The sequence below is a fragment of the Hirundo rustica genome, chromosome 17 (assembly GCF_015227805.2).
Source record: "Hirundo rustica isolate bHirRus1 chromosome 17, bHirRus1.pri.v3, whole genome shotgun sequence".
Lineage (NCBI taxonomy): Eukaryota > Metazoa > Chordata > Aves > Passeriformes > Hirundinidae > Hirundo > Hirundo rustica.
Window position 1 is genome coordinate 12,361,807 of NC_053466.1, and position 21,086 is coordinate 12,382,892.

The window sequence follows — 21,086 nt, forward strand, 5'->3', positions numbered from 1 at the left end:
ATGAGTTTGTGGGATGAGGGATGGGGTGGGACCCTGCTCCCACCCGGGACAGCTGTGGGACAGCAGGGACAGCACGGCTGTTCCGGGGATCTATGGCCCTGACTGCTGATTGGCTGGGATCTGTGCTCCTGTGTGCTGATTGGCTGGAGCAATGTCCATGGATTTGTGTGCCGATTGGCTGAGATCTATGGAGCTGTGTATTGATTGGCTAGGATCCATGTACTTGTATGCTGATTGGCTGAGATGTCAGTACCGGCAATACTGTTGAGCTCTGTGTGTGCTGAATGGCTGGGCAGCAGCTGTGTTGATTGGCTGGGTGCTCTGTGACTGCTGATTGGTCACTGGCCCATATGGGCTGACGGGCCGGGCTCTCTGTGGGTGCTGATTGGCTGGATGGTACCTGAGCGCTGATTGGCTGGATGGTACCCGAGTGCTGATTGGCTGGATGGTACCCGAGTGCTGATTGGCTGGGTGGTCTGTGCATGCCCAGGTCCCAAGGGCAGGTTTGGGGGGTCACATCCCCGCACCCCATCCCCGTCTCCATCCCCATCCCAGGCGGGATGGCAGACCCGGCCCTCCCATCCCTCCCTGGAGGCGCTCCCTGGAGCACCCAGCACCCCGCAGAGGTGTCACCTGTCCCCTCAGGGGACGCTCCTGGTACCCACCGCCCCCAGCCAGCAGGAACCCACCTCCCCCAGCCCCAGTCCGTGCCTGGGCCCCGGGGGACGCCAAGTGAGGGTTCCACCCCAGGGTCGCTGCCCTGGAATCCCACCCTTGGGGGGTGTCTGTGCCACCCGGAGTCCTCTCCCCTTCTTCCTTCACCCCGGAGTGGAGACCTGCTCTGTACTGGAGGGTCCCAGCTCCCCTCCCAGGCTCCCACTCTCTATTACTGGGGATCCCACTCTATTCCCAGGTGTTCCTCTCTCTGCCCAGGAGGTCCACAGTCACATCAGGGGGTTCCCCACTCCCTTTCCATGGGGTCCGCACCCTGTCCTCGGGGGTCCCACCTCCCTTTTTGAATGTCCCACCCTCTATTCCTGTTATCCCTCTCTCTGCTCGGAGGGTCCATGCTCGCTTTGGGGGCTCTCCCCTTCCCACGGGCTCCTCACTCGGTCCTGGAGTGTCCTTGCTCCCTTCCCTTGCTTCCTTCCCATTCTCTGTTCCCAGAGGTGCTGCTCCCTGCCCGGGGTTGTGTTCTCCCTTGAGGAGCACCCTCCTCCCTTCCGGGGCTCCCACTCTCTATTCCCGGGGGTCCCCCATCTCCCCGGGGGTTCCGTGCTCTCTTCGGGAGCTCTCCGCTCCCTTCCCGGCGGTCCTGTTTTCTACTCCGGGGACCCCGCTGTGCCCCGGGGTCCGCGTTCTCCGGCCGGGAGCAATCCGTTCCTCTCTGCCGTGGCTCCCTCTCCCCGCCTGGGCGTGGCAGCGGGGTCCCCCCGCACCCGCGGGGCTGCGGCGGCGGCGCGGGGCGGTGCCGGTGCCGGTGCCCGTGCCCACCCCCGCTGCCGGCGGCGGGGCGGAGCGGCAGCCCCGAGCGCTATAAAGCGAGCGGCCGCGCCGGTGCCGCAGCGAGGGCGGGGGTCGCCATGAGCCTGATGCTGGAGACGCTGCTGGGCCCCCCGGGGGGGCTCCGCAAGGAGCCGGGCCGCGTTCCGCCGCGCTCCGCCGCCTCCAGCGGCTTCTACTCGTGGCCGGCCCCGGCGGTGGGACGGGCGCGGGGCGCCGGGGGCGGCGGCGGCAGCGCGGCCGCGTCCTCCACCGAGAGCCTGGACTCGCTGAACGGCGAACCGCGGGCTCGCAACGAGAAGGAGCTGCTGCAGGTGCTGAACGACCGCTTCGCCGGCTACATCGAGCGGGTGCGGGCGCTGGAGCAGCAGAACCGGGCGCTGGCGGCCGAGGCGGCGGCGCTGCGGCAGCAGCAGGCGGGGCGCTCGGCCATGGGCGAGCTGTACGCGAGGGAGCTGCGGGACATGCGGGGCACCGTGCTGCGCCTGGGCGCCGAGAAGGGGCAGCTGCGGCTGGAGCGGGCGCGCCTGGCCGAGGACGTGGCGGCGCTGCGGGGGAGGCTGGAGGACGAGGCCCGGCAGCGCTCGGAGCTGGAGGCGGCGGCCCGCGGGCTGGCGCAGCGCTCGGCGCAGGAGGAGCGGGCTCGGGCGCCGCTGGAGGAGCGAGCCCGGGCGCTGCGGGAGGAGGCGGAGCAGCTGCGGAGGCAGCACCGAGCCGAGGTGGGAGCGCTGCTGCGAGGGGCGCGCCCCGAGCTGCCCGCGGAGCCCCCCGCGTCCCTGCGCCCCGGCGTCACCGCCGCGCTCCGCGACCTGCGCGCACAGCTGGAGGGCACGGCGGTGCGCAGCACCCTGCAGGCCGAGGAGTGGTTCCGCGGTGAGTGCGAGGGTGTGGCACTCCCGTAACCTCCCCGGGGACCCCGTGGGCTGCCGCGCTCCGGGCCGGGGTTGGAACAAAGGGAGCGAGGGAGTCCCGAGGGATGCGGGCACGCCCCCGCTCTCGCTATCGTTTTAGGGTGACCCCACCCCGGGAGGTGCAGGGACCCCTCCCACCTTTACTATGCTCCTGTAGAGTGTTGGGATACGGTCGCCCCAGAAGGGTGCAGGGACCTCCCGTATAGCCAGCGCCCGGGAAGGCTTCAGAGTGACCCCATCCCTGCCCCCAGACCTCCAGCCCCTGCGGGTGCGCTGCCCGACCCCCCCTCCCTGCCCCTCAGTGAGTTTCCAGGCGGGTTCCAGGATCAGTGGCCCGGCACCCCGCAAGTTTTTGGGGTGCCGGAGCCCCGCGATGCCGCAGGCTGTTGTGCTGGTCCCTCTCAGCCGGGGGTGCTTGCGGCAGTGCTGGGGGGGGGCGGTACCGCATCCCTGACACGGGAGGGGAGGACGGGGAGTGGCACTTCTTGGGGGAAGAAGGGACACTATGGTCTGGGGGGGCGCGGGGTGGGGTCGGCACCTCAGACTGAGCCACCCGGTTTCAGCACCGCGGGCAGCGGCTGTTCAGCACCGCGGGCAGCGGCAGCGCCGACCCCGGGGCGCCCGAACCGCGGGGCCGCAGGATCCGCGCTCCCCATTCCTAACAAATCGTTCTCTGCCCCGCCCTCGTCCCCTGGGATGTCCGCAGGGGGCTGCGGCAAAGCCCCCCCGCCTCGGGCCGGGGCTGGCATGTCCGGGATGAGGCGGGGGGGCAGCGCCGTGGGGCAGGGCACCGCGGCACAGCTGAAGGGGAGCCGGGGGCTGCAGCGAGGACATGCACTGGGGGAAGTCCAGGATGGCAGAAACACCCCCGAGCTCGTCTTGCCCGTCCTCCTTCACTTCCCGGCAGAGATGGAGCAAGAGGTGGGGAAGGCAGAGCGCTCAGGGAGCCTGGGATGGCTCTGCAGAGGACAGGGATGTGTGGCATGGACAGGTTTGAGTTTCCCCAGGGAGGGGAGGCTGCAGCCTCCTTCCCTCCCGCCCTGCAGCTTCCCTTTTCCGTTGCAGTGAGGCTGGACAAGCTCTCGGAGGTGGCCAAGGTGAACACGGATGCCATGCGCTTGGCCCAGGAGGAGATCTCCGAGTACCGCCGGCAGCTCCAGGCCAAGACCACCGAGCTGGAAGCTCTCAAAGGGACCCAGGAGTCGCTGGAGAGGCAGAGGCAGGACTCTGAGGAGCGCCATCATGCAGATGTCCTGTCCTACCAGGTACCGTGGCGCAGTGGGCAGCGGCCCAGGCTGGGGAGGAGCAGCACCGGGATTTTGGCTTCAGGGATGTGAAGTTGTGGCAAATGCTCGGGGCTGCGTCAGAAGTGGCCTTCCCCAGCCCACAGGGATCAGGGACCCAGAGCCTGAGGTGGAGTCTGGGTTCTTGTCTCCCTCAGCAGCTCTGGCGGTGCCCCATGGCTCTGCCTGGCTCTTGGAATGAAGTGCTGTCCCCAGGGTGGTGCCCATCAGCCTCCAGCTGGAGTTCAGCTGCCATTGGACTCACCCGAGTCCTAGAAGCGTTCCCACAGCTTGTCCCTGCTGGAGGGAGCTGGGAGTGGGCCAGGGGCTCAGCTGGAGTGCAGCTCCTTGCTCAGGCTGTGCAGGGCTCCTGCCATGTCCCCAAAGGCAACTGGACACCCTGGGACCACCCCTGGCTGTGTCCCCTTCCCTGTGTGCCTGCAGGAGGAGGTGGCTGCAGACTCCCCTGAGGACACCCTGGTGCTGGAGACCAGAGGACAGTTTAGGGGTGCTCTGTGTCACCCTGCTCCTGGGGACTGTGCCATGTGTCCCCTCCCATCCCATCATTGCTCTGTCTGCCCACAGGAAACCATCCAGCAGCTTGACAGCGAGCTGAGGAACACCAAGTGGGAGATGGCAGCTCAGCTCCGGGAGTACCAGGATCTGCTCAACGTCAAAATGGCCCTGGACATCGAAATTGCTGCCTACAGGTACAGGGGGGCAGGGGAAGGTGTGGGGGGGGTCTCAGCTGGGTCTACTCAAGATCCCTCGTTAACATCTGGGCTCTTTTTGGTGAGCAAATCATCCATCCTCCAAAGCCGTGGTTGGCAGCGTCCAGTTGGGTGAGCCAGTGGTGTGTGGAGGGAAGGGCAAGGAGACCTGCTCCTCCCAGGTCACAGGAGCAGGAGGATCATCCAGGATGGGGCAGGGAGGGACACAGAGCTGCAGGACATTGCTGGCAGCTCCTGGTCGCAGGGGGAGATGACAAGCCATCACTGAGGGCCCTGCTCTGGTCTCTCCCTGGCAGAAAGCTCCTGGAAGGGGAGGAATATCGGCTCGAGACTGGCATTGGGATGCTCTCCTACCCTGAGGTGGTCCCCAAGCCTCCCAGCATCCCCACCAGCATCAAGGTGAAGAGTGAGGAGAAGATCAAGGTGGTGGAAAAATCAGAGAAGGAGACAGTGATCGTGGAGGAGCAGACAGAGGAAATCCAGGTGACCGAGGAGGTCACAGAGGAGGAGGAGGCAGAGAAAGAGGCTGAAGAGGAAAAAGCTGAAGAGAAGGCAGGGGAGGAAGAAGAGGAGGAGAAAGCTGAAGAAGAGGGTGATGAAAAGGCCAAGTCTCCTGCAAAGGAGGAGGCCAAGTCCCCAGAGAAACCTGAGTCCCCCTCAAAGGAGGAGGCCAAGACCCCAGCAGTCAAATCCCCTGAAAAGCCCCCAACCCCCTCAAAGGAGGGGGCCAAGATCCCAGTTGTGAAGTCCCCAGAAAAACCTGCAACCCCCTCAAAGGAGGAGGCCAAGAGCCCGGCTGTGAAGTCCCCAGAGAAACCCCCGACCCCCTCAAAGGAAGAAGCCAAGACTCCGGCTGTCAAATCCCCTGAAAAGCCATCAACACCCTCAAAAGAGGAGGCCAAGACCCCGACTGTGAAGTCCCCAGAGAAACCTGCACCTCCCTCCAAGGATGAGGCCAAGACCCCAACAGTGAAATCCCCAGAGAAACCCACACCCCCCTCAAAAGAGGAGGCCAAGACCCCGACTGTCAAGTCCCCGGAGAAACCCCCAGCCCCCTCTAAGGAAGAGGCCAAGAGCCCAGCTGTGAAGTCCCCAGAGCCACCGGCAACTCCCTCAAAAGAGGAAGCCAAGCCCCCATCTGTCAAATCCCCAGAGAAGCCCCCAACCCCCTCTAAGGAGGAGGCCAAGCCCCCGGCTGTGAAGTCCCCAGAGAAAGTCAAATCTCCTGTGAAGGAGGAGGCCAAGTCTCCGCAGAAGGAAGTGGCCCCAGGCAAGGAGCCGAGCCCTGCTCCGAAGGAGCCAAAGGCCCCCGCCAAGGAGGAGCAGCCCAAGGAGGTGAAGGCTCCCTCCAAGCCCGAGGAGGGTAAGAAGGAGGAAGCTCCCAAGAAGGACGTCCCTGCCAAGGCAGGGGAGAAACCCAAAGAGAAGGTGGCTGCTGCTGTGCCAGAGCCTCCAGCTCCACAGGCCAAAGAGACCAAGCCGAGCCCCAAACCTGCCAAAGAGGAAAAAGCCGAGGAGACTCCAGCAAAACCTCAGCAGGAGGTCAGCAAAGTGGCCACCAAGGCGGCTGAAAAGCCAAAGGCTGAGGAGAAGGTGGAGGAGCCCAAGAAAAAAGTAGAGGAGCCCAAGAAGGAGAAGGCAGAGGAGCCCAAGAAGGAGAAGGCAGAGGAGCCCAAGAAAGAAAAGGTGGAGAAGGCAGAGGAGCCTAAGAAGGTGGAAGAACCCAAGAAGAAGGCAGAGGAACCCAAGAAAGTGGAGGAACCCAAAGATAAAGCAAAACCCAAAGATGAGCCCAAAGCCAGTAAGGAACCCCCCAAAGCCGAGGCTCCCTCCAGCAAGGAGGGCACAGCCCCAGAGCCAGGGAAGAAGTGACGGAAGAGTCCCGGGCGCCGAAGGCACCTCCGGGCACGGGAGCTGCTCCGCTCCCTCCGATGGTTGGGTCCGGGGTGGGACCCCGGGGCCCCCAAGGCCAGGCTTTCCCTTAGCAATAGGCCCGTGAGAGCCCCTCGGGCGGGCGATTGCTTCCCTCGCAGAACGTGATTTCGCCGAGCGCCACATTTAAACACTTGAATTATAACCCAGGAGAAGAGGGGGGGACCCCCAGGGGAACCCCACCACCCTTCTCCTCTAAGTGCATTTATTTAATGTATGTGCAATGGATGGATGAGTGCAATGCAGAGCTGTAGCTGCTTGGGGGGCTGGCGGGGTCCTGCCCTGCCCTGGGGGGTGCCAGTCCCTCTGGGCAGAGGTGGGAGAGGCTGGGAGCTGCTGGAATGCTCACAGACACACACGGTGCACCAGGAACCTCAGCCCACTGATCTTTGCTTTCTGTGCAATAACCAAATAAAAGTGCTTACGGAGACACCCTGGCTCTGCTGGCTTGTCCTGGGGAGAAGGCAGGGGAGGAAGGCGGGAACACGGGATCTGTCACCCAGGGGTGGGGTGGGTGACACGGGGCTTTCTGGAGAGAAGACACACCCCACAGCAGGCATGGAGGCCCCTGTGTCCTGAGGATGGAAACAGGGCCAACCCTGCCATGCTTTCCAAAGGACTTCAGTGTGTTTTTTCCTTTCCTTCTTTTTTTGAAGCGTGGCTCCCAAGGGACGGGGAGAGCCTGGTTTAACCCAGGGGCTGCGGCACAGCCGGGCACTGCAGCACTGCACGGAGGGCATGGGCTGGGAGGGAGCAGGAGAGAGGCTGTCAGCCCTCCTGGGGAGAAATCACTCCCAGGGGAGACACGGAGAGTCTGGGATGAAGGAGGGACAGTGACCTTGGGAGGGGGGATGGAACCCCAGCTCTGCTGGTCTGGGACCCCTACACAGAGCGGTGCTGGGGAGGGACACAGCCCAACTCCCTGATGGCAAGCTGGGATGTCTCAACCCTCATCCTGCCCCTCCCAGGACCCCACTCTGCTCCCTTCCAAGCCCAGGAAGCAGAGAAGCCCCCCAGGATGCAGGGATTGTGCCAAGTGGGATGGCAGCCAGCCCACAAGGACGGGCTGGGGCTGCAGTGCGGGCTCTGGAAAAATGCTATTTTTAGCCACCTCAGTTTTTAGCCATCTCAGCTCCCCAGGCCCTGTGGTGGGGAGGGAAGTCAGGAGGCAGGGAGCATCCCTGGAAAGGCTGTCAGAGCCTAGGGCTGGGACACAGGACTTGCTGCAGCCCTCACAGGTCCCTCACCCCAGCCCTCTGCACAGACAAGGCACCCACACATTTTCTCCTTAGAACTTAGTTTAATCCCTTCGACTACAAAACCTTCAAACAAACCCCAAAATATTGTAAAAGGAGCAGAAGTGTGAGGATGGGGGGACTCCTCCCACAGAGTGAATGAGTCCCACCCCAGAAAGATGCCCAGGGCTGCTCAGCGGTGGCTGAAGAACCCCTGGGGATAGTTGAACTTGAAGGGTTTCAGGCGCAGGGGACCCCTGAAAGAGGAGAAGAGGGAGAGGCTGTGACCCACAGGGATCAGGAACATCCCATGGCACCCACAGAAAAGGCCCAGCTCCAGCTGTGGGGGCTGGCTCTAGGACAGGCTTCCAGGCTGGCCCCACAAAACAGCAATGCCACCAGAGTCCCTGCCAGCACCCTCAGCCCCCAGGCAGCTCCCACCTGACCAGGCGCAGACACATCTTCTCCTGGGGGAATTCCTTGGGCCCCTCCACGCTGGGATCGTGGGGCTCTGTCTCCAGGTACACGTCCAGCACCATGCACAGGCGCTGCAGCTGGTTGGTGAGCAGCTGGTAGCCGGGTTTGGGCCCCCACAGCTCCTTGTAGTAGACATTGACCTCGCTCTCCATGGCCTGGAGAACAGGGAAGAGGTTGGCACAGGCTTGGACCTCTGCATTCCCAGGAGTGTCCAGCCAACCAGCTCACCCCAACATTCCCTTGTTACGGGCACAGAACTGCTGGGGACACCCCCAAAAACCCAGCCCCCTCTTTCCCCCGCCCACAGTACCCGGATGTTGTCGTCGTTGCTGCTGTTCCGCTCTCCCTTCCAGTTCAGGCACAGGCTGAAGACGGGAGGCAGCGTGGAATAGCCGGGATTCAGCACCACGGCCGCCTGGAGCTTGGCTGAGCAGGGAAAAGGCGTCACTCTCAGGGCCTCCAGCCAGCTGGACTGTCCATGAAGACTCCCAGAAGCTGCCCTGGGATGGGGATTGGGGATTCCCAAGGGAAGGAAAGGTGTCTACCTGTTCCCCTCTCTATCAGGGCCATGTAGTAGAGGTGGGTGTCTTCAGCCAAGCCGGCCTCTATCACATCCTTAGTGTAGGGCAGCTCCTGAGAGGAGAAGGAGGAATGATGGCTCCAGTGCCCGTGTGGGAGCTGGGAGGGATGGACCCAGCCTCGTGCTCAGCACTTACAGCATAATCCTCATAGGGAATGGCAGTCCACTTCACCAGGCGTGAGACGATTTTGGTCGGGAAGAGCTGCTGGCACTCGCTGGACACGGGCACAACGCCGTGCTCTGAAAGCAAGGACAGGGCCCCAGAGCAGGGCAGGGCTGGGGACACAGCTCTGCCACTGGCCTGCAGTGGGGATGCCCCCAAAGCAGGACCTGGGATGATGTGATCCTCCAGCAGCTCCATCAGGTGCCCAGCAGAGGCCTGGGCTGTGACCCCACAGGATCCCTGGGCTGTGATCCCATGGGATCCCTGGGCTGTGACCCCACAGGGTCCCTGGGCTGTGACCCCACAGGGTCCCTAGACAGGCACACAACTTGCACACTGTGCAGTTCACCTCCCACCACATCCCAAATCACTTCCCAGCACTGGGATGGCCATTCCCAAAGAGGTGCTGGGCACTGGAAGGGGCAGAGCTTTCCTCTGCCACCCAAAATAGGGCAGTTCCTTCATTCCTACAACTCCCAAGGGCTGAGGGAACAACTGAGAAGGCTGAGGGTGGCACTGCCACCCACCAAAGGTGACATCAGCCAGCTGATTGTGGGCCTGGCATTTCTAAGTCTGAAGGGATTTTAGCCTGCTAGCAGTGCCGACTGTTTCCCAAGGGAAAAGTTCTCGGGAAAGCCTCTTCTCAAAACAATCTTGGCAAAACAACTATCCTTTCCCAAAACAATCCTTCTCCAGGTGGTGTTTTGCTGTTTCTCCAGTTTCCCCAATGGGATTAGAGAGGTGTCGTTCCTATTCACCGATCATGTTGGGTCTGTATCAGAACACCTTATCAAAGCTGGTAAGAATTAGACAATAAAGCCTTCTATACTCTTTGCCTTCTGAAATACTCGGAGCCTTTTGTGTCCTACAGCAATAGCTGATGTCTCCTCTCCTGTGATTGCTGCTGTTCCACCCTCCCTCCCAGTTCAGGCACTGCCCGAAGATGAGCAGCACCTTGGAGTAACCAGGATTCAGGACCAGGGCCACCTGGAGCTTGGCTGAGCAGGGAAGAGATGCTTCCCTGCATGAGGGCTCTGCCACTGCACCCCTGTCCCCAGGGAAGGGTGGGAGCCCAGCACTCACCGAGGGATGCAAACTGCTTGTGCAGGGCCAGGCGGGACTGCAGGCGGCTCCGCAGCAGCTTCACCGTCAGCTCCATGTGGCTGGCACTCAGGGAATTGTCAGCAGCCACCGTGTGCTGTGGGCAGGAGGGATGTGTCAGGCCAGGAGCCGCACCCCCGCGGGGACAGGCATCCCTCATTCAGTGTCACTAAAAGGGTTTGGACTATCACGTGTGTGACACAAAATAGGTCAGCGTGGCCCCACGCACAGATCCAGCCCGGTCCCAGCCGTGGTTTGGGAGCAGCTGGTGCCAGCAGGGGGACAGGACGGGACCCCAAACCTCAGCCCAATGCTGTGGGGGAGAGGGGAAGGGTTTGTGCCATGCCTGAGGCTGTTCCTTGGGGAAATGCAGGCCGCCCAGCTTCTGCACCCACACGTAGGGGTGTCCCAGCTCTGTCACGTAGTCACTCAGGGTCAGGATGCTGTGGGGGACAAGGAGGAAGGGTCACAACAAGCCAGGAAGGATTTGCTGTACTGGAGCAAGGAGCTGATGGCAATGGCCTGGGTGACACTCACCCCACTTTATCGAACTGGAACTGGTTGGCGGGGTTGGGCGTTTTCCTCCCGTGGTCCCCAGGATAGAGGCAGTTGAGGAGGGAGTCTGGGGAGAGCAGGTCCCTGGCAGAAAGAGAGGAGAGGTCAGTCAGCAGCACTCCGGGCTCTTCATCCCTCCATGAACAGGCTTCAAGCCCAGAGAAGGCGATTATGAGCTTCATGAGTTCTAGAGCAGAATGACTTTCCCTAACTCCACTCCAAAAGGAGAGCTGTCTCCTCCCTGCCTGGAAGAAGATGGAAATCACAGGGCACCAGCTCCTGCTCTTCCTGGAAGCTGCTCCCTCCAGTGCCATAAACTCCTCACGTCTGCCTGTACTCACAAGACCAACCAAGCACAATGGGCTGTAGGATCTGGGGTGTGGCTCAAGGCACAGCCTCCCTGCTTTGGGGCACACAGCTGAGGGCAGCGGGAGGGACAGAGGGAATGCCCTGCACAGGATCTCCAGCTGCTGTCACAGAGCGTTTGGGGTGTCTGCAGCGAGAAGAGAACCCCAACAGGAAGAGGAGGCTGCATATGGGACGGGATGGGAGGCAGCACTTGCTCCCAGGCAAGCCCAGACCAGCCTCTCCCACCTCCCTCTTCCTCAGGCACCTCCTGTGCCAGGAACGCCACCAGAGAGCTGGTGGGAGCTCCCTGGGCAGGCTCCCAAAGCTGCCACTTCAGCTTTTCCTCACACCAATCAGCTCCAGCAGGCTCTGGGGAGCACAGGCAGAGGCAGCTGCATCTCTGGAGCTCAGGACAAGGTGACCTCAGCAGCAGTCAGGTGAGGGAGCTGCCAGGCTCTGCCTGTGGGAAGGAGGCTGAATGTGTCAGCAGGAGAGGCTTTCAGAGCATGTGTCAGCTCTGGCACCACTGAGAGGCTCCCAAACTCCCTGTCTCTGGCTTGTCACAGCAGAGGAGAGGGAGAGGAAGGTGCTTGGGCTGTGCAGGACACACGGGGCAGATGGATTCACTGCCTGATGAGCTCTGGGCTGTGCAGGGCTCCCAAACCCCACAGAGTCACTTCCTAGTGATCTCCAGGCTCTGCAGAGCTCCTGGGTCCTATGGAGTCACTGCCCAATGATCTCCAGGCTCTACAGAGCTCCTGGGTCCTATGGAGTCACTGCCCAATGACCTCCAGGCTCTGCAGGGATCCCAAACCCCAGGGAGTCACTGCCCAATGACCTCCAGGCTCTGCAGGGATCCCAAACCCCATGGAGTCACTGCCCAATGATCTCCAGGCTTGCTGCCCACAGGGCTCTCCTTACCCAGCACTGATGGCCGTGGTCATCTCCACAGCAGTGGTCACCTTGGCTTTTACCGTCATGACATTGAGGTTCATCAGGTAGTAGAAGGTCAGGTGAAGCACGTTCTCATCTACTCACACAGAAGGGGTGACATTGGTGCCTGCTCCAGCTCAGAGAAACCCCTCCACACTTCCAGCTTCCCCCAGGGTCCCCAGGGTGCTGCTGGGGTCAGTCCCCGAGCTGCTGTCACAGCCCAGAGCCCCTCACCTTTGCACTTCAGGTCGAGGGTGACGGACAAGGGGTGTCGCTTCAGCATCTCCTTGCGTTTGTCGTCCAGCTGCACGCCCAGGGTGGGCCTGCGCCGCTTCTGGGGGAGTAACAGCTGTGAGAGCCTTCTCCTGCTCCTCACCAACACAGGGAGCTGCCCAGCCCACAGCTCTCCCCCTCCAGCCCAGTTCCACAATCCCCCAGCAGCACAGCCACAGCTCCCTGGGGAGGGAGAGCAGCAGGAAACCCTCACTCAGCTGCAGTTCCTGTCATTCCTTCAGCTCCAAGGAATGTCTCCACTCCTGGGAGACAAAGCCAAGGACCTCCTAACCCAAAAGCTTTCCCACTGCAAGAGGCAGAACCTAGAATCACTGAATGCTCTAGGTTGGAAAACCCTTCTGAGAACATCAAGCCAAATCACTCCTGCAGCCCTGCCAAGAGCATCACTGCCCCCTGTCCCCATGTACCACAACCACAGGGCTGTGAAATCCCTCCAGGGATGGGGATCCAGCACTGCCCTGGGCAGCTGTGCCAGGGCTGCACAAACCTTTCCATGCAGAAATGTTCCCAATCTCCACCCTGAGCCTCCCCTGGCCCAGGCTGAGGCCGTTCCCTCTGCTCCTGTCCCTGTTCCCTGGGAGCAGAGCCCGACCCCCCCGGCTGTCCCCTCCTGTCAGGGAGCTGTGCAGAGACACAAGGTTCCCCCTGAGCCTCCTTTTCTCCAGGCTCAGCCCTTTCCCAGCTCCCTCAGCCTCTCCTGGGGCTCCAAACTCTTCCCCAGCTCTGTTCCCCTCTGTGGACACCTGAGGCCCTTCCCCACAGAACAGCCCCATACACCTGGCTCTGCTGCTGGGTGCTGGGAGTGGAGGCCCAGAGCCCCTCCAGGCTTTGCTGCTGGGAGCAACCAGCACCTCCAAGCTCTCCTCAGCAGCCAGCAGGAATTATCTGCAGGAGGAACACTTCCTCCAAGGAGTGCTGAACAAGCTCTGGTGCAGGGAATGCTTTTGGCACAGGATGGACACGGCTCCCTCCCTGTTGGACACCAGCTCCCTGCCCTCAGGCTATTTATACAAAGTGGAGCAGCTCCAGCTGGAGAGCTGCAGGGCGGGATGGGACACGAGAGGAGCAGCTTTTTACCCTGGCTGCTCCTGCATTTGGGACACCAACTGGAAATGGCAGCTCCCTCCTCCCAAGAAAGGCTGGGATTTGACATCACCGCACTGCCACACACGTTCACGGCGTGCAGGGGCAGTTCCCAGCCCCAGCTCTCCCAGTACCCCCCCAATGCAGTGCTGGGAGAGGACTCAGAGGGGCACAGCGCTGTCCCTTACCGTGGTTTGCTCCTCCTCTGCGTCGGAATCGCTCTCATCGTCTGTGCAGAGAGAGGGCTGTCAGCAGGGACCACCCAGGGCTCAGCTCTCCCCCCACCAGCGCCTTTCCCAAGCCCATGGCTCCCCATGACACCCCTCTCCCAACAAAAGCAGGGTCCCAGGAGCTGCAGACACACAGGAACAAGCCCCCAGGGCAACATCACAACTCACCCTGCGAGTCCTCAGGTGGTTTATAAAGGGCTTTGGCCTCCTCCACGCTCCCTTCAATGGCCACCACAAGCTTCTTATCTGCAGAGGAGCCAGGAAAACCGAGTTAGGAATCCCACTCCTGCTGCAAAGGCAGTGGGCAGAGCAGCCCTGCCACAAAAGCTCCTGGTTCCTGGTGAAGGAAGCTCCAGCTAAAGGCCAGTGGGAAGAGCAGTTGTCTGGAAGGCTCTGGGAGGCCACTGGGCTGGATCTCCTGGGCAGGGTGGGGTCAGAGGATGGAAAATGCTGGGTTTTGAGGGACTCTCCCAAGAAAATGTAACGGTCAAGTCTTTATTAAGAGCCAAGAGAGGCTGGGGTCTGGCTGGGACAAGCAGGGACCGAAGAGCGGTGTCACCACGGCTGCAGGGACCTGGTGTGGCCAAGCACCACTGTGTCCTTCCATGCTCCTCCAGCACTGAGAGGAACAGGTGATAGCACAGCCCTCACCACACAGGAGGTGTGCACAGGTCAGTGGGATTCCTGACCTCCTCCAGGAAATCCCTCCCAACTCAGGCAGGCTCAGAAATCCCCTCAAAATACAAAGCTCCCTGAGGGGGTGAAGGTTTTCAGGTGAGCTGTGGGAACGGCCTCTACAAGGCCTGGGGCCCCCACCACCCACAGGAGGCACAAGGCAGGGGGTGACAGCTCTGGGGAAGCTGTGACAGCACTGAGCCAGCTCACAGGCTGCAAGGACATCCCTGCTGACCTTGGGAAGGGGGGAAGGGGTGGGAAGAGAGCTTCCCAAGCACTTCTTCCAGCGAGGCAGCTGAGCAAACAAGGTTTCAAATGCTGCTGCCTCACCGCGCCGTGGGGCCACCCCCCTGCTCTGAGCTCAGCATAATCCCACAGCAGAGCAGACAGCGGGGAAAGACCCCCAAAAAGTGGAGATTCCTGCAGGCAGGAGTGAAATCTGACCCATGGGGGGCACTGCCCCCTCGGCGCTCACCACAGGCCTGTCCATAGGCGCTGGCTTGGACAAAGAGGACGTAGAGAGGCGGCGGGAGGTGCCGGGCGGTCTCGTACTGCTTGTGAGCCTGGTCAAAGGGCATGAACAGGTACTCCTGGACAGGCAGGGAGGCCTGGGGAATGACAGGGAGAGCCTTCAGCCCCGGGAAGGGAACAGCTCATCCTCCTCACCCCGAGAGAGAGGGAGATGAAGCCGGTACAGCAGCAGTGGTGCAGGGTTAAACATGGAGAGCCCCAGGGAAGGGCTGGCAGCTGCCTCCACTGGGAAAGCTTTGGATCTGGAAATAACCCAGTTCCTCCTCCTGTTCTTCCCTCCCAAGGCAGTCACAGGGGGCTGGAACTGCGTGGGGCTCTCCAGGGAAAGGCCCATTTAGCAGCTCCTGCAGCTGCAGTTCTGCAGGAATTGCCGCATAAAGGAAAAAAGGAAATCCAGAGGGGTCTCGGATCTGCCCCTCGCTCACCCTGAGCGGGAACAAAACATCTCCAGAGCCAAACAGCCCAGGAGCTGCCCCTTGGAGTGTGACCTCCTGCAGGGCCCAGGTACCTGCATGATGCTGTTGAGTCGAGGCTGCAAGCTGCTCAGATATTCCTTCTTCACCTCGATCTCCTTCAGGATCTTCTCCTTGCTGGTCAGGCACTCCTTGTACTTCTCTGCCAGCCTAAGGGTGGGAATTCTGTCACTGCCACACACCACAGCTCTAAATGCTGGAGTTCACCAGGATGACGAGCCCCAGCACTCCTGCCCTGACAGAAGGAACCAGGAGAGCTCAGACATGGGGCAAACACAGAGCTCCTAATGCCAAGGGCAAGTGCAGGCAGGAAGGAACTGATTGGAGATGGAAAACAAACAAGGAAAAGGGGAAGCTCAGCCTCATGCTGTGCTCCATGGAGGGGCAGCGGCTGGATCTTCCCTCGGGAGATCTGCTCCCACACCAGCAGCCAGCAGCCACGACCCCTCCAAGCCCCTAAGAGGTTTTGTCACTTCATATCCCCACAAGTCACTTCATGTCACATAGTCAAGGGTCACCAGGGAAAGCCCAGGAAAATGCAAGCCCAGCACAACGCCCCAAGCCCTGGATACACTCGTGTTTAGGGAGAACACGACAAATCTCCTCCCTGCTGCTGACTGCAAGCCCTTTCCCAGCAGGAGCAGGGAAGCTGGGTATGGAAATGACCTGCCCAGGACAAGGGTTCTCCAAGCGGGAACAGACCTGACCTTGCAGAACTTGGATTGTTTCCAAACAAAACTGTATTTGTGGGGGTCAATGCACATCCCAACAGGCTCCTACACGAGCTCCAGTGAGCTCCAGTGTCCACACACCTTCCCAAAACACAGCTACTGAAATCCCTGCACAACACTACTGAGGCACCTCACACAAGGTGGAGAATCCAAAGCCAATCCAGTGGGGTTGCACAGCTAAGAACACCAACATAAATCATGGATTGATGTTGACAACCCCAGCAACATCAGGAAATGCCCAAAGCACCACTGGCATCTGCTCTTGAGCAGCTGAAGAGGCATATCCCACCTCAGCAGTGATGGGAGATGGACAGGGGCATTCCTCAGATACCACACAGTGAGGACTGGGATTTCCAAGGCTTCTCAGCAATCTAATGTGCAGCCGTGGGTCTCCAAGAGGCTTGGAGATCAAAATCATCATTTTGAACCACACCCTCAGAGATCTGCAGGCTGAACACTCCTCTGCTTGTGCCACAGGCAGAGCCAGCTGGAGGATCCTGGCTGTGCCCTCCACCAGGCAAAAGCAGACAGGTTTTAGGGAAAGGATCTGGGAAAAGGGAAGGGTTGGAGGCCCCCAGCACCTCTCACTGTGTGCTCTGCTGAGCTGCCCTCAGGCAGCACCAACCAGCACATTCCAACTGATCTTTCCAGAAGGTGCTCCTGGGCACTGCCTGAGTGTTATCCAAACACACGAATGCTGTGTCATGTTTGCTCTTCCCAGGGGCAAGAGTCAGGGAGCAGCTGAGCCCTGGGACAACGGTGACGCCAGCAGCAGGACACGCGGCTGTCCCAGCCTGGCGTGGCTGGCAGCTCCACACCACGGCATGGGATGGCAGCAGCTCCAGCCAGGACGGGCTCCCTTTGCTCCTTGGGTCATCAGGCAGTGACAGAGAACTCCCTGACCTATGGAACAAGGATCCCAGCAAGCCCAGCTCTGCACAGAAGGAATCCCAGCTGCACAATAAATGCCTGCTTCACACTGATCCAAGAGAGTGTGAAAAACTTCATCCCTACATTTGCTCTCCCGGCAGCTCTGGGTGTCTGCCCAGATCCCTGGAGCTGGGACATGGAGTGGGGACATCCAGAAGTCCAGGTGTCTGCCCAGATCCCTGGAGCTGGGACATGGAGTGGGGACATCCAGAAGTCCAGGTGTCTGCCCAGATCCCTGGAGCAGGGAATGGGAACACCCCTGACTCACCTCTTGCGCTGCTCCAGCTCCCAGTCCAGGCGGGCCAGGGTCTGCTGGTGGGGCTCACTCAGGGTGATGGCAGGGCGGCTGATTTCAGGGGGGGCCTCTTTGTAGAACTCCTCCAAGCTCACCAGCTCGATCTCCTCGTGTTTGGATCTGCCAGGACACATGGATCAGACCAGGGAAAAATGTCCCACTGATGCTTCCTGCCCTGACTTCCCTCTGTTACCGAGCCACCACCACCAGTGAGCTGAACTTGTTTTGACCTCCACTGTCTGTGCCCAAAGGGGCTCCAGGAGAGCTGGAGAGGGGCTGGGGACAAGGGCTGGAGGGACAGGACACAGGCAATGGCTCCCACTGCCAGAGGGCAGGGCTGGATGGGAGATTGGGCAGGAATTGTTCCCTGGCAGGGTGGGCAGGGCCTGGCACAGGGTGCCCAGAGCAGCTGTGGCTGCCCCTGGATCCCTGGCAGTGCCCAAGGCCAGGCTGGACACTGGGGCTTGGAGCAGCCTGGGACAGTGGAAGGTGTCCCTGCCATGGCAGGGGTGGCACTGGATGGGTTTTAATGTCCCTTCCAACCCAAACCATTCCATGATTGCAAACACCTGGAGTACCAACTCTGCTCCTGCAGTGAGCTCTGAGAATGTGGGAAGAGCTCCCAAACACGGGCATCACCCACCCATCCCAGACACACCAATGCTCCCTCTGCTCCCTGGCCACACTCACTTGAACTCCAGGCACTTGGTGATCTCTTTCTGCAGGTGCATCACCTCGTAGAGCAGGTTCTGGAGCTGCAGGTGATAGGCATCGACCTTCTGCTTTGCCTGAAACACAGACACAGCCAGAGCAGGGATGGAGCAGGAAACACACCCCGAGAGAATCACCAACACCCTGTCACTATAGCAGCTTGGGACAGCAGGTTTTAGGGCATGCAACAATTTTTGAGGGGACGAATGATATTTTTAAGGGCTGGAGGAACAAAGGATTGTGACATGAGACTGATCCTGCTCCTTCCTTAACATTTCAAAGCCAAGGAACAGGACAGGGCTCATCTGTTGAAGCACACAGAATTCCCTCTCTGAGAACTCTAGGTATTGGAGCTTCCAGTTAAATCACCCATCCATTTACATACCAGCAGCACACCAGAACCTCAAAACAGGGTTTTCTGACCTCCCACTATACTTGAGACAAAAGCAGAGAGTTCTCCTTCATTATTGATCTGCCCTGCACCCTGCAGGAGCTCATCAGGATCGCAGCCTCCCAACAAACCCCCAACTCAAACCCCACCATCTGGCTGAGGTGCAGCTCCTCATACCACGCACACAGAGCAGGCAGGACCTGCCCCATCTCTGACCCCCTAAATCCCAAGCTGCATTCCTCACTCCCAGCCCGTCCTGGCTACCTCGTGGGTCTGGTCCCTGCCTTTCTTCAGCCGGATGTGAGCCAGGCGGTTCAGCTTCTTCAGGGTCATGAAGTGGACACAGCTCTGGACGCGCCGCTCGTCGATCTCCGAGGCCTGAGGGGCAGGAGAGAGGGGTTGGGAGCAGGAGGGATGGCTGGCACCATCTTTGCAAGGAATTCCTGCCATGAAAGGGGCTCCATGCTTTGCTATAGAACCACGTTTGTGTCACTGGGGCTTCTGAGGGAGCCTCCCACAGCCAGATCACAGGGCACTGCCAGGAATAACTGGGAGGGGGTCCAGGCTCCTCAAAGATTCACTCCAGACATTTTCCTCAGCAGTAGGAACAGAGGTGGTTCAGCCTGAAGCACCTGATGTGTCAAAGGAGTCTGGGACAAGGGAGGTTATTCTACTTCCAGAGCTGAATTCCTGCCCCAGGAGCCCAAGAAAAGGGAAGCTTTTCATTTCCAGAGCTCAATTCCTGCCCCAGCAGCCTTTGACAAGGGAAGCTTTTCATTTCCAGAGCTCAATTCCTGCCCCAGGAGCCCAAGAAAAGGGAAGCTTTTCATTTCCAGAGCTCAATTCCTGCCCCAGCAGCCTTGGACAAGGAAGGCTGCTCCATTTCCCTGACTCTGCTCTGACACATCACAGCTCCTGCTACCTTTCCTCTGGGATTAATGGGGAAACACCAAATGACAGACATGAGACACCACACATGGAGGCCTCTCCTCACATTTTCCTTGATGCCCCGGCTCTTCAGCTCCTGGATCTCTGCCATGAGCCTCTGGAGCTCCTGGCAGGTCTCCCTGTAGAGCTCGTAGTCCTTGATGGGGTCGCGCAGATCCACCTCGCTCTCCTCGCTGTAGTACCTGACATCCTGCCAAGGCAACAACACCTCCCGTGGCTCATCCCTCCCGATGGAAAGGGCTCTGGGGGACAAGCTGCCATTTCTGGCTCTGCCCATGAGTCCCACAGCTTTACACAGCTCCAACAATCCCAAACCCACCGGTCATTAAAACACCTGGCTAGTTCAGGCTGCCTTTTATTGTTATAAATTTGAATTGACACCGCTGGGGTGTCCTGTGCAGGGCCAGCAGCTGGACTGGAGGATCCTTGTGGATCCCTTCCAACTCCGGACATTCCATGATCTACATGACCTCAGAGGATAAACCAGAAAGGTGATTCTTCCTCCACCCCACTCCCCACTCTGGCTGATCCTACACTATCCTGCTGCTCACGGGAGGGTTTGAAGGCACCATGCAAATCCCTGAGGGATCTTCCAGCTTTGTGCTCACTCTCCAGAGGAGTGTTTGTGTCGCCTGAAAGAGATGGAATCAGGTTTAGGAATTCATAGCAGGAGTTTAAGAGGCATTGGAAGCTGGGGGAACTGGGTCTCACAATTCATGGAACTCCAGAATGGTTTGAGTGGGAAGGGACTTTAAAGTTCATCCAGTCCCATGGGCAGGGACATCTTCCACTATCCCAGTTTTCTCCAAGCCCCGTCCAACCTGGCCTCGGACACTGCCAGGATGGGGCAGCCACAGCTTCTCCGGGCACTGTTTTTCAGCACAGAGGGCTGTGGGAGGGTCCCTGGGCAGGTCTGTACCTGGTCCGTGTCGCCCTTGCCCCGCTTGCCCTCGGCTGGGACCCCATCCGTGCGGATCACCTTGGGCTTCCTCTTCTTGCTGGACTCAGAGGACATGGTGCTGCCGGCAGGGCTGGAGAGGGGGCACAGGGGGAGTCCGTGGGGGCCAAACCTGGACTGGGGCTCTCCCGGGCCCCCCCTGCCAGTCCCGCCCGGGCTCTGCAGCGTCCCGTGTGCCTCCCTCCATCCTGCACCTCGCAGCCCTTCCCAGCCCCGCAGCCCGGCTCTGAGCCCACCAGCACCGCGGGCCCGGGGTCTCTGCCCCAACACAGCCCCCCCGGACCCCCACGGCCCCTGAGCTCCCTTGGGACCCCGAGCGCTCAGTCCCTCCCGGCCTCGGGGGCTGCACTGCCCCTGAGCCCCCAGACTCCGGCACACCGGGGGATTGCGGCTTTGGCCTCTCCAGGGCCCCCCAGACCCACAGATCCGGGACCCTTCGCTCCTCCAGAGCACCCCAGACCCTGCACATCTATCCCGGGGCGCCCGCTCCTCCGAGCCCCCCCGACCCGGGACCCTCCACCTCTCCAAAGCCCCCAGACACCAGCACATCGGGCCCAGAACCCTTCATTCCTTCAGAGATTCCCTAGATCCTCACGCCGGGGACTCTCCGCTCGTCTAGAGCCGCTCAGACCCCAGCACAGCGGGTCTGAAGCATCAGAGCTCCCGCAGCATGGGGCCTTCACCCCTCCACACCAAGACCCTCCCCTTCCACTGAGCCCCCAGCACACCGGGCCACGGACCTTCCGCCGCTCCCAAGGGGCCCGGGGTCGCCCCCGCCGCCCCCTCCATCCCCGCCCGAGGGTCCCGGCTCGCCCCGGCACCCACCGCGCCCTCACCTCGGCGCCTCCCGGAAGTGACGTCAGTGAACAACAGCGCGCGGCACGGAGCGGCAGCGAGAGGCTGCCACTGCTACAAGCGCCCCCTAGCGGACTTGCCATCCTGGAGGACCCGCAAAGCGCGCTGGGGGCGTGGGGTCCCAAGATGGGCGTGGCCTGTGGCACTGGGGCGTGGTTCACTCAAGGGGCGTGGCCACCACCCCATTCACAAAGCCGGGGGGAGGGGGTGGCAGCCCTGGGGGTCACAC

At 60.8% G+C, this 21,086-nt stretch overlaps 2 protein-coding genes across 9 annotated transcripts; one reads left to right on the plus strand and one right to left on the minus strand.

The window, feature by feature from the left end:
* Positions 1-1,580: 1,580 nt before the first annotated feature.
* On the plus strand, positions 1,581-6,790 carry NEFH (neurofilament heavy chain). The gene is made up of 4 exons (XM_040081220.2): positions 1,581-2,376; positions 3,480-3,679; positions 4,283-4,407; positions 4,725-6,790. Exons 1-4 carry the CDS (start codon positions 1,584-1,586, stop codon positions 6,298-6,300), a joined length of 2,694 nt encoding a protein of 897 aa, XP_039937154.1. The 5' UTR covers positions 1,581-1,583; the 3' UTR covers positions 6,301-6,790.
* Positions 6,791-7,648: 858 nt separating this feature from the next.
* On the minus strand, positions 7,649-20,875 carry THOC5 (THO complex subunit 5). Of its 8 annotated transcripts, none has more exons than XM_040081060.2 (21): positions 20,839-20,856; positions 19,964-20,075; positions 19,596-19,676; positions 19,091-19,234; positions 18,361-18,474; positions 17,685-17,782; positions 16,968-17,114; positions 15,074-15,188; positions 14,510-14,642; positions 13,528-13,605; positions 13,318-13,358; positions 11,987-12,086; positions 11,741-11,849; positions 10,454-10,555; positions 10,263-10,359; positions 9,899-10,013; positions 8,789-8,892; positions 8,618-8,705; positions 8,383-8,498; positions 8,037-8,227; positions 7,649-7,852 (listed from the first exon to the last, which is right to left on the minus strand). In XM_040081060.2, the coding sequence occupies exons 2-21, from the start codon at positions 20,057-20,059 to the stop codon at positions 7,789-7,791; spliced, it is 2,133 nt and encodes a 710-aa protein (XP_039936994.1). In that variant the 5' UTR covers positions 20,060-20,075; positions 20,839-20,856; the 3' UTR covers positions 7,649-7,788. The 8 variants fall into 8 exon arrangements, with proteins under 8 accessions (XP_039936994.1, XP_039936996.1, XP_039936995.1 ...); XM_040081062.2 differs by having other exon boundaries at positions 20,024-20,075; positions 20,839-20,855; XM_040081061.2 differs by lacking the exon at positions 20,839-20,856 and adding an exon at positions 20,743-20,788.
* Between the last annotated feature and the right edge of the window lie 211 nt (positions 20,876-21,086).

What these genes read in the sequence shown, in the direction of transcription:
- NEFH (XM_040081220.2), top strand. Translation starts at nt 1,584, where the DNA reads ATGAGCCTGATGCTGGAGACGCTGCTGGGCCCCCCGGGGGGGCTCCGC. An exon ending in GGCCGAGGAGTGGTTCCGCG is followed by an intron (nt 2,377 to 3,479) that starts GTGAGTGCGAGG and finishes TTTCCGTTGCAG; the next exon opens with TGAGGCTGGACAAGCTCTCG. An exon ending in ATCGAAATTGCTGCCTACAG is followed by an intron (nt 4,408 to 4,724) that starts GTACAGGGGGGC and finishes TCTCCCTGGCAG; the next exon opens with AAAGCTCCTGGAAGGGGAGG.
- THOC5 (XM_040081060.2), bottom strand. Translation starts at nt 20,059, where the DNA reads ATGTCCTCTGAGTCCAGCAAGAAGAGGAAGCCCAAGGTGATCCGCACG. An exon ending in GAGCTGGAGCAGCGCAAGAG is followed by an intron (nt 15,189 to 16,967) that starts GTGAGTCAGGGG and finishes TCCCACCCTTAG; the next exon opens with GCTGGCAGAGAAGTACAAGG. An exon ending in GCAACGACGACAACATCCGG is followed by an intron (nt 8,228 to 8,382) that starts GTACTGTGGGCG and finishes CCTGTTCTCCAG; the next exon opens with GCCATGGAGAGCGAGGTCAA.